The sequence below is a fragment of the Nilaparvata lugens genome, chromosome 1 (assembly GCF_014356525.2).
Source record: "Nilaparvata lugens isolate BPH chromosome 1, ASM1435652v1, whole genome shotgun sequence".
Taxonomy (NCBI): Eukaryota; Metazoa; Arthropoda; class Insecta; order Hemiptera; family Delphacidae; genus Nilaparvata; species Nilaparvata lugens.
The window spans coordinates 8,218,021-8,230,454 of NC_052504.1; the positions used below are offsets into that span (position 1 = coordinate 8,218,021).

The window sequence follows — 12,434 nt, forward strand, 5'->3', positions numbered from 1 at the left end:
AAACAGGAGGGAAATTTTTCAAAATGTTGTTAACTTCTAAACTAACCTATAAACTCTGAAACAGTTTATATTCAAATATTATTATTATGTATAATACTAAATACTTTTTCAATGCGTGAATTGTATATTGTGTTTTTCTAGGTAATATTTGATGGTGATGAAAAATACCAGGAAAAATATTCAAACCAATCATAAACATTAGATACTAGGCCTATAGCCTAATTTTTTCTTAAGGTTAACTTTGATCTTCGAGGTAAGTTACCTAATTCAGTATATTCAGTCCATGACCGGCAGTCGCCAGACAGACTTCTTCAAAATATAAAACAATCAAAACACAAATAACTAGAGATGGCTGCAGATAGGTTGTTTCATGTAGCTCTGTAGATGGTCTGCCATACTAAAAATCATGAAACAATCTCAAACTGGTCTACAAGTTCACTGGTCTCATCATCTCACAATGAGTAGAGAGGGTAGTTGATGAGTTTTTCACGTTTCAGCCTACAAAACTTTCCATACTCCAGCTCACGAACACAAATTGGCAGTCTGTTAAAATTTTTTAGCATCCGTAAGGGGTAGCATTCGTGTGCTTTTGATAGTCTGGAGTAGGGCAGGTCAATGTTGCCCCATCTCCTGGTATTGTGGTGGAGCAGCTGGCCCCTCTCCTGATAGGCATGAACATCACTCCTTAGGAGCCGTAGGGAGCTATACATGTACTGACTGTGCACTGTCAGTATTTTCAGACGTTTTAAGATTGGCCGGCAGTGCTCCAGGTAATGCGATGACGTGATGACACGAAGAACTTTCTTCTTTAGAAGGAGAATCCTTTCACAGCTACCCGCATGGCCCCATAGTACTATTCCGTAGCTTATATGGCTATCGAACAGCCCATGGTAGGCTGTAATTAAGTAGTTGGCAGGCACATGTTGCTTCAGCTTCCGCATCAAAAACGTCACCCTGGCCAGTCGATTGCACAGCATGCCAATACAAATACTACCTACTAACATCAAATGGTTCAATTGTGAGAATTAATGTTCAATTTACAAAAAAATGTTAAATTCACAAATTTTTTAAAGCACAAAACAGGTGAGTGATATAGAGAAAAGAAAGCATGAGGAGGTATCCCATAATACGTATAGTTGAGGCTATGTTCCAAAGTTCTTGCCATTTTTTTTTTTTTACTTACCTACACACTACTTCCTCATCTCTGCCATAATATTCTTTTAACCCTTCTACTACCAAGCGGGGTAATTGGACTACCCCAACCCACATTTTGTCTATTTCTTGTAGATAATGTTGATGTATTTCATTGAAACGTTGATTATTTGTTAACCCTTCTACTATCAACGTTTTTCACATACACGAAATACAACAAGATTTTTGTTTTATATATTTATTTCAATTTTTTCCATTAATTCATAGATCAAATGCATTACCATAGCTATTAGGCCTAATATATTAAAAATGAATTTATTTTGTTAAAAAATATGTTTCTAATCAAAAACTGACAGGACAAAAAAATTGAGCATTCTATCATATTGTTGTAGGGGAAATTATGTCAAATGATTAAATTATGGTTATAGAGAAGCACATTTTTTAAATTTAGATTTTAAGTGATTATTATGAATGAGGTTTGGCAAAAAAATAAAAATTTAACAGTTAATTAATTTCTTATGTATTTCAATGATGGATGAAATATAGGTACCGAAAAATTGCATGACATGGGATACCAAGTGGGTTAATAGAGTTACCCCAAGGATAAATCTGCTAATAATTTAAAAAATAAGAGAGATGGAATGATTTTATGAGAAAAAATTACTAAAGTGATATGTTTTTAATCCTCTTCTACTCTACGCAGTACCTCCTCATTCCGCACCCGTCTCATCCAGCAAATAAAACGATAATCCATTTAAAAAATATATATAGTTTTTCGCAAGTGTATGTTACAGCAGACAACCGCAAGAATATATTATATTGTTTTTTAAAAAAGTTAATGTACAAATTTACAATAAGATAAATGTTTTTTTTTTTGTGAAAAACAGCATGGTATAATAGTTCAATTTCTCATTTTCACAAATTATAAAATGAATGAAAAAATGTATAACATGGACAATAAAATCTCATGGAAATTTTGTGTGCAGGTTTGAACTGATGATTTCTGAACATTTTCTGACTTCTTGTAGTTCGCTGTGGAGCCTTCTTTGACCATTATTTGAATTTCTTCTTCCTCGGCTATGCCAAGAATTCGTATTATAGTTTGTTGTTCTCCAGGTGATTGGGACTGGTATCTTACTGCTCAATTATATCTCCATTCAAAACTGCATCACCATTGTCAACTCCACTGATGTCGGAGTTTGTAAGATTGTCACTGATTACAAAACTCGGGTCATCATTACTGTTATCAAATAAGTCAGACCCGCTACAGTAACATTTTCCTGTAGAATTCGTGGGTTTGTGAAACCTATACAAGTCTTTGACTGGGAATAAATGAAATCTGGAGAGAGATAATAGAGATTGACAGTCAATCAGGGCTTATCAGGGTGAAGGTATTGAGGAGTACCTAGGTAAACTAGCCCACGTTGGGACACCAAATTCAAACAACTATAACTTGGACAAAAATAGGAGAAATCTTCATTTTTCAATTTAATATTTATTGTATTTGCTTACACTTTTATCCTTGAGGATGACAACTGCATTGATTGTCAATTGACTGCATTTTATTGCAAAAACAATTTTTTGGGAGTGTCCCAACCTGGGCTTAAGATCGGCCCACGATGGGACATCCCTTGCCCAGGCTGGAATATTGATTCAAAAATAAGCAATTCATTATTTTTGTTAATTTATTAAAAACATATTTGAATTTACATTTCATTATAAATATTAATAGTATAAATACATTATTTGAAAATCTCAAAGTGTGTTTTAATCTATGCTTCTGAAGCTACGTTACAGGCTATAATCATAATATCATATTTATTCATAATTTATTTCATTGATATGTAGCCTACTTTAAGTAAAATAAGTTTCAGAAGCAATGCTCATCATTATAATAGGAGCATAAAATATCATATTATTGAAGTGTCCCAATGTGGGCAGATGGTCAAGGATTTGTTTTAGACAGAATAACTGGATTAAAAATAAGAGTACAATAATGTTCTATATATGTCAAAATATTCATACAATAATACAGAAGGTATATTAGCTAACTTCGAAGTTTCAAAAATGTGTTTGTTGCCAGCCTGACACTCACTAATTTCCCTCAACTTGAAGTGTACCAACGTGGGATTGTCCCAACGTAGGCTGGTTCACCCTAGAGGTGATAGGTAGAAGCAGGTTACAACTACAAGAAAACAAAAATGTCCATCGGTCTCACAAACCTATGGTCACCAGTTGAGGGTTAACCTTAATGTATGAAATTTAATAAATACTTCACATTATTACCTGTTCATTAATAGATGGCTACATTTTTGACTTTTTATTATACTAGCATTAATTCAGTTCATTTTATCGTGAAAAATAAACTCAGCACGATTAAATAGGGTTACAAGTTTCAGAAAACAAAATCACATAAAAATTTGAAATGTTGGATGGCATTTAAAACAATTTCAACTTTTCAAGTTATAAAGACACTTTAACAAAGAATAATTGATAATATAAAGTTCTATTCAACACTTTGAATCCACCTAGTTTGAAATCAGTTATTTGAGAATAAAAACTATTGAATTAATCAAACAGTATTATAATTTTCAGATAACATTCTAGTAACCTTGTTATCGCAAGAACGTCTGAAATCCAGCAAGAAAGAGAGAATATGGAGAATACAAGTAATTCCTTTTGGAATATTTGTGGTGACAAGGATGAATTACATCAAGCTTTAAAGATTGTAAAAGAGGTAAAATTCAAAAGTTGTCATCAATTGAAATATATTAGCAGCAAACAACGAATCTTCAGAAAGACCTTTACCGTATATGTAATTCATTTTAAAATTGAACCCCAGAAATGACTTCTGTTTGCATAAAGCATATTATATTCAGTGAGGGATCGCATTGTTTTTCAGTCTTATCATTTATTTATGTAAGCTGATATCTTAATGAATTAAAATTGAAATATTGAATGAGAAACATCAATGGATAGAAAAATTGTTAATGTCGATCAATAATCAAAACAGACTAGAAAGTAAAATAGAAGCAGAGCACCTGCAAACTCCTTTAGATTTATAATCATAGATAGAGGTATAAAATAACCCTAATAATCAGAATAGAGGTATATAGTATTTAATTATACAACATTAAAATACAATATAAAATAACGGTACTCTTGAATAGCTTATGATCTCATTCACAATAATTTCGTCAAGATAGCCTACATAAAAATATAACTTTTATTTATCAGTATAGATGAGAATTGATTTGGAGCACTCCAATGATAGAATGAATACTTCACTTCTACTTTTATGCAATCCCTTGAAATGTTCTTGAGCTTGATATTAAAGTAAGCCTACTTATACTCTGTGCAAAATAGCTTTGGACTTGGAAGGGACATGCGCAGCAGAGAAGGCATACAGAGGTAGACATACAACGGCAAAGTTTCCGTTATGAACCGGCCAGCATCCTCTAATTTCCAGTGAGTATTCAATCGCTCATATGAAACTTACGGAGTTTCCTCTCTGGAAGCATTCAGTCAACTGACTCATTCAATCAATCGACAAATTGGCAACTGCGCTTCTACCTTTGACTTTGTCCATTACTGTAATTGGCTGATCTCCCTCCATTTCTCTGTGCCGCATATTCCTCCAAGTCAGAAGTAATTTTGTATGGAGTATATAGTTAGGCTAGCTATACACACATCGATTTTTGTTCGTACGATATTTTTCCGTCCTTATAAATTCCATTAGTTTAAACAGATGATGTTGTCAAGTTCCGTTTAATCTGATAGAATTCATGAAGACGACAAAATATTGTACGAACAAAAATCGATGTGTGTGTGTGCAGGGATTTACTGTAATATAGGCATACACCTTTGCAAACATTTAACATTGCTAGTTTTATTTATTGTGGTAAGATGAATAACTATCTTTCAAGGCACATTTTTCTAGCTTGGAAGAATAAACTAAATTCTTCAATGCGAATGAAATTTAATATAATAATTACCAATTACAAATGGTGTCATTATCAATTTACAGGAGTTATTTGTCTTGGGCTATCCAGCTATTCACAAATTCCCAACAACTGATTCAAGCAATGATGGTCTTGTGATTGATTTGATCAACACAACATGGAATCTCACAAGAGAAGTTAAAAAGCACAGGTTACAAAAGAAGGACACTATCAATGATCAATCTTATCAAAAGCAAAGGAGTGAGCAGTCACAGGTAATTAATTTCCACTTTACAAGTTTTCAATTTTTTACAAGTTTCATTTCTAGATTGACGGTGGATGGTTTTTGTTTCATAATTATGCAGTATTTCTTCATGATTTAGTCATCAGAAGTAGGTTTACAGACATGTGACAAACATAGAAAAAAAGTTAAAAGAAAAAAGATTGTACTCCTGAGCCAGGCATTTGCTTTGATGGTTTGGATACGGAAATATAATAAATCCTAATACTACTAACTATTCATTGTTTTATTACCCTCAAAACAAACTGAATCACTACGGTAAATATTCACTTTAAATTCAAATACTGTTCACTAGTTTTTATATAAACTTTCAAAAAAAATTCCAATATCATAGGCTAATTACCACTTTCTCAATAAATTCGTTCTGTGAAATATATTGTGAATTGAAAAAAGCAATTATTCATTTCATCCAGTGTAAAGCTGGGTGTACACCGAAGTTATTAACAAAATGTTAACTTATACTTATAGATTCTATTAGATTGAACGAAACTTGACAAACACATAATTATGTTCATCATGTGTATGATAAGTTATGTTTAATCTAATAGAATCTATAAGGATTAAGAAATTGACATTTTGTTAATAACTTTGGTGTAAACGCAGCTTTAGTTAATGAATCAAGTAATTATTCTAATTCAATAAAAAGTGACCAATTCACTGTAGTATATCAGAATAACATTGATGACCAAGTCAATCAATATCTTATTTTTCTAGAATTTTCATCTCAAGTACAAAATAACATGAAAGTCTCTGTTATTGACAATGTTCAGAGAATAGAATATCATTTAGAAAATTCAAATAATATTTTTAAACAAGGTTATGATACAAGTATGATATATGTGATTTGTGAAAAAGTGCATGTTTTGACTTGGTCACTTTTGGCAGTACACCCTCGATATGTATAGTCCGATTAGAAGCTACTCTTTTTCTAATTTTGACTTCTATTTTGTTACGATGCCAACATAAGCGTTTTGCTTGTGCGTGGGTAATGGAATGAGATGATCAAACTTCCATGCCTACTGGAGGTATATGAATCCATGACCAGGCAGCGTTAGCAGACTGAGGAAAACAACACTTTAGGGGGAGTAAAAAATAGTGGAGCGATGAAGGTAGAGGATATTAGAGAAGGTAGCTAAGAGTGTTGAAAATAATGTATATATTCAAATGTGTCAGGGCATATTGGAGCGGATAAGATATTATGGTAGAAGGTTGAAGGAAGTGGAGGAATTTATAAACATGCATTATTATTTCAATTCTCTGGTACACTCTAACTTGTAATTTTCTGCACACTCTGTTCCACTATGTTATGACACTTATAGTCCACTCGACTAACCTGACTGGCCTTACAACAATATTTTGCTCAAAATCTTGAATATCAAAGAAAAATGTCATCTTTATTGTAATTCAAATGAATCAAATAAGGCTAGTTGTTTTCACCAGCGGTAATATGAACTCGAATGTGGTAAAAACCCCAAAATATTTGCAATTGATTGATTATTAGGAGCGAGAAAGCATGTACATCTCAGTGCACAGCGATGTTCAAAAATATGTTCGCTCCATGAATGTAGACTACCGTAAATGTGCGGAGCTATAGTCTGTTTAAAATAAGTTGAGACTTGACTCTCCATCCGAAGAAATTGCCAAATCGTGTAGAATTGCAACCTTCTCAAATTTCCAATTCAATGAGAGATTGTATGTAGAATATAATCCCCGATATCCTAGAGAGAAAGAGTGAGTGAGAGTGATGACGAAGTGGATTAGGAGGAAGAGGAGAACAAGGAAAATCGAAAATGTTTGCCTGTGTCCAAGATGGAGCTCAAAGTGAAGAAGATCGCTGAAAAGCTGGTAAACGAGGGAAATGAAAGAGAACAAAAGAAAACAAAAGATAAGTAGGTGGTGGAAGCGAGAAAGTTTCTCAGAAATAATTGAAATTATGTTTTCGTTTGACAATTGAAAAAATAATTTCAATTATTTCTGAGAAACTTTCTCGCTTTCACCACCTACTTAACTTTTGAAACAAAAAAGTTTCTTGCATGTCAAAAGTTTCATGTTTTCTACACGAAATGTCTCGACATTGACGAACATAATCATTAATTAAAAAATAACTATAGGTCGAATAAAAATGATCCAGACATTAATAGAAAGGAGACTCTTCGTTAATTTTATATAAAATTATTACGCATTACGACGCCCCATGATTCTGAGAGGAGTGATATTCAAAAGAAAAACAAATCTTCGCGATGTTACAGTACCAATCTATATAAATAAAAATCGAGCCTCAAATTATGACATTCAATAACTTTTTTATGTGTGCACCGAATTTGATAATTTTTTTGGTTGTGTTCGTTATGTCCAGGACTAGGTTTATGGCCTATCAAATTTATAATCCGACTACAGGACTCTTTCCTACGGTCCTTCAAAGTTTACATGTAATCCTTATGGGAGAAGATTTGTGAGCTGACCACACACAGAAATAAAAATCATCTGTTATAATCATTGCGCATACAACAGCTGTTGGTAGATAGTAGACAAGAGTGTGTGCTGCACCATCACCACCCATGTATTTTATTCTAAACGCCACGACTAAAAACAAAATGACTTTTCTGTGTGTAACCATCCAGCAGTGTGATCTCAGGTTAAAGACTTACATGCTCTAAAGACATTGCGTTGTTTCGAATAATTGTGCTGTCTTCGGCGTTCAGAATAAATTGATTTTTAGTAAATTATTTATTTTGCATTTAATTTTTATCTATATAAATAAAATGCCGTATCGCGCCTCCTCGGTTGTGCATCCAGCTAAAATTTGCCATGAGATGCATTAAACTATTTGGCGGTACGTAGTTCGCCGGGCCAGCTAGTTTTATCATAAAAGTTGAATTTTCTATTAATCCTTCAATCCTGAAACATTTTTAGCACTACAAGGATATTGGGGATGGTATTCTACATCCAATTCTGACGTTGAATTGGAAATTTGAGGAAGTTGCAATTTTTCATGAATTGGCAACCTTGTAATTTCTTCGGATGGAGGGCCAAGTCTCAACTTATTTTACACAGACTATAGGTAAGCCCTGGTTCAGATCAAACATTTCTCTCGATTTCAAAGTATTATTCTTGTGTTTTTTCAGAAAGAGCTGGAAAAACTACAAGGCAAAGTTGACATGTTAGAGATGCAAAACAAAAGGTTACATAACGATTTACAGAATGCTAGTTCAGGCAAAGACGAAGCAGTAAAAGACACTTCACTTGCCAAGGATAATGTAAGTATAATTGTCAATAGAATCTCAATAGAACAACATATTTTTGACCGAGCGAAGTGAGGTCTAAGATTCAAGTCGACGGTTTGGCATTTCTCTTGATGTTTAAATGTTTATACGAGACGAGTTACGGCGAAACGCGGTAAAAGATTTTTATGAAATTTGACAGGTATGTTCCTTTTTGCTAAATACAAGTGGATGTGTAGGCTTGCGCAGTACAACGAACAAGTGACCCAAGTTCCACGAAAACTGAAAAAATCACAAACCGATCCACGCGTGGAAATCAATTTCTTGGAAAATTCTCGGCTGGGTGCAGTTTGCGGCGCGCCATTGCTAGCAATGCTTTTACAAAACTTTCCATCAAAAAATCTCGGTTTTAATTGATTGCTATAGAAATAATCATAGTCAATCAGCTGACAAGTTGATTATTCATTGCATGTATTATACAGATGTATAATACATGATAAACACATGATAAATGTGTAGAGAAGCCTAACACTGGTTTACAAAACATCCCACGGCGTGGGTTGCTTTTCGTGGATTAGCGTGGGTCTATTTTGCGGTGGGCCTAAGTTAGGTACTAGTTTTAAAATTGCATAATTTGACTCAAAACGATACGCTAACATGATTAGCCTTTTTCATCTTTTGTAATCAAATTTATTACATTGACTTACTTTCCGTGTCCATGATTACTATTATTCTATATATTTCCCTCCAAAAACTCAGCCACCCGGAGGACTTTGTCATTGCATTTGAGGAGGTCGTCATGAGAGCAGGTTGTTTTAAAGCAACTCGCACTGCAATAAGTGAGAGTAGTTTTGTACTAAGCCGCAGTCACAGGCAGCATTGTCCTGAATGTGACCCCAGCGTAGCAGGTTTGTTTTACATCTTGTGACTTCTGTTCGTAGTCGATTAAGGGCACTACCTCCGTAAACAAAGCCGTAGTGCATTCGTGTGACGTCAGCACAGGTAGTGGTGAGGGCCGTTTGCACAGTGAAAGCAACTGAATTCAATCAGCTGTTGGCTTAAACTCAAAATGAATCACATTATAACAAATGATACGGTACTTGATATAGATTTAATCCAGTTTAAGGTGCAATTTAGTTTAAACTGACACTGTGCAAATGGCACTTAAAGACTACTAAGTTGTGAAGGGGAGTTCACAGCTTGAACTTTCTTTCAGTTCAATTAGTCCAGTCACTATATACATTGGTGCATGCAATTTATTTTGTAGTTCTGATTTTTTAATATATTTTTTTGAGCATAGCGTCAAAAGTTATAAGTGTTTGAAATTTTGATCCTTGTGGTGTCCTTAAGCGCGTCCACTAGTAAATACTGAAATGAAGTGCATCTAACGGGCGATTCTCGTAGAACATGAACTTATGTCATTGTGCGAAATATCAATATGAGGACAATGTTGTTGGTGATGATGGTTGAAGCTGAAAATTAGGTGTTTTTCACAATACAAGGAGCATTGTTGTCAGGTGTACCTGGAAATCTATTTGAGATAGAGCGCTCTCCCTGATCTCAGATTGTAGGTCACAAAAATACGCCCAGAGGGATTTTGAATTATACATCTAAATGTTAACAATCTGAAGATACTGTTGATCAAAAACTAAAATTCATCAAAATTGATTTTTCCTTCAAATTGAAATTTCTCTCATTTAAAAAAAATCATAACTCAGTACTCATTGAAGATAGAGAGTTCCGAATGATCTCATTTTATTCAGAATTTTATGATCTGGAAAAGAGGCGAGAGCAAATATTTCTATCCGATTACGAGATTTGGCAGAAATAGCTGAAAACTGGAGAATGAGCTGAAATTACGAGGTTTTTGGGCCACTCTGTATCTAGCACAAGGAAATTTTGCATGAAGAAATTGGTTCTGGACTTCTCTTATGTACCCAAATAATATATTAAAAAATCAGAACTACAATATAAATTGCAAGCACACCCCCTTTTTTATGTCTATATTGACTGGACTAAATGCAGATTTTGCCGTTTCTCCTGCCATAGATTCAACCTTGGTTGTTTAGGTGCTGTGGTAGTAAGAGGAACTGTTGACTGAATAAAACTCCTTCTTAATTCGAGTCTTGTTGGTTTTGGCTGAGACTTATGGACATCAAATGTGAAAATTCCACAGGGAAGCCCTGAATAATGCACGTTTATCAGATTACTACTGGAAATTCATTCTCAACATATTTTCAGATAGAACAATTGAAAAAGATCATGGATTTTAACAATAGACGGTACATAATCAATCTCAGGAAAAAAGAATTGGAGCTTAGAAGTCTGCAAAATAAATTTGAGAACCTTTGTAAGACAGGTAGAGTAATTTACGATTATATTAATATGATTTCTTGTACTTCATTCCATAAATTAAAATTATTGTTTCAAGTGGAGAATTTATTCAATAATAATTGATCATTGGTCGAATTTAGACCGATGTTGGCGCATCCACTTGTGGGGTAGTTCATCTAAAGTCAAGTTAAACATAAACAATTGAATTATTTACTTTACCGCAGTAATTTGAGTATAATTTGTTTCATTTACTGGTTTTTCATTTGAAAGGGTAGTATATTATTTTTGTGCTCAATGTAACTAAGGTTTCTGAATTGTAATGTCTAATCAGGAAAGGAAAATTTTGAAAGTTAAATAATTTAAAGAGAAACAAATCTTTAAATAAAGTTTTTCATACCATTCAATAGTAAAAATAATGCCATTCTAGAATAAATAATACCGTAACATTTATTTTTTGAAGATGACATCTAGCACATATATGTTCCTTTTCTACGCAAACATTCCTGTAGTCTCTTCATCACATTGTCCATGGTTTGACGTGACATTACAACTGTAATTTGAAATCGCTTCTCGAATCTTGGCTTTAAATTCTTCCGTTGTTGCAGAATTGATAGCCAAGATTCGAGAAGCGTTTTCAAATTCCAGTTGTAATGTTACGTCAAACCATGGACAATGTGATGAAGAGACTACAGGAATGTTTGCGTGGAAAAGGAACAGTGCTAGATGTCATCTTCACGGTATTATTCATTCTAAAATGGCATTATTTTTACTATTGAATGATATGAAAAACTTTATTTAAAGATTTTTTTTCTTGAAATTATTCAACTTTCAAAATTTCCCGTTTCTTTGAAACACTCTATACTAGTGGATCGAATTAAATGTTGTAATACATCTTCAATGTTAATAATATTACAGAATTTAGTCCAGTCCATCTTGAATATTTAAATTTTCTTTTTTTACAGGAACAAGAGACAATGTGAGAAAAGAAGATGAGAATAATCTAAATAAGAGTAACACGAATGAAAGTAACAAACAGATTGAGTTGTAAGTAGAGTATCTGCCGTAATGTATTCGTATTTGCATGATATACAAAGAATAGGCATTGCATATTGTGCATCCCTATATTCATGCTATTGGAATCATGAACGATCGAATTGTTGTCCAATTGAGAAGCCTCTAATAGAATGGATGGTATAATTATAAGTTCCCAGGTCATAGAAACCTAAACTTACCAAAACATCTTGACGTTTCAACAATGTTATAGTTTCAAACGGTAGAGACAGCATTCAATAAATTAGTTATTCATTAAAAGCATTATAAAATTGTTCAAAAAGTCGTGTTTGAAAACTAGTACTGTACTGATTCACTTTGTTCGTATACAGTACTTGATCTAGATACGCCTTTTCATGAGATGTGTAAAAAAATGAGACTAGCTTTATAATAACGCTAACAGTTGTTTTGGCACTGAGTGCATTAAAATTTACC

At 33.4% G+C, this 12,434-nt stretch overlaps 1 protein-coding gene across 2 annotated transcripts in view; it reads left to right on the forward strand.

Moving 5' to 3' along the window:
- The window catches only part of LOC111059132 (ankyrin repeat domain-containing protein 26-like), a 14,906-nt gene continuing 2,472 nt past the window's right edge, over positions 1–12,434 (forward strand). The window contains exons 1-6 of one of the 2 annotated variants that reach the window (XM_039429428.1): positions 1–253; positions 3,748–3,889; positions 5,180–5,368; positions 8,520–8,651; positions 10,857–10,974; positions 11,912–11,993. In XM_039429428.1, the coding sequence (XP_039285362.1) occupies positions 3,809–3,889; positions 5,180–5,368; positions 8,520–8,651; positions 10,857–10,974; positions 11,912–11,993 (602 nt within the window). In that variant the 5' untranslated portion in view covers positions 1–253; positions 3,748–3,808. Of the gene's footprint in view, positions 254–2,900; positions 3,890–5,179; positions 5,369–8,519; positions 8,652–10,856; positions 10,975–11,911; positions 11,994–12,434 lie in introns of those variants that run through there. The other variant, XM_039429435.1, reaches the window with a different exon arrangement.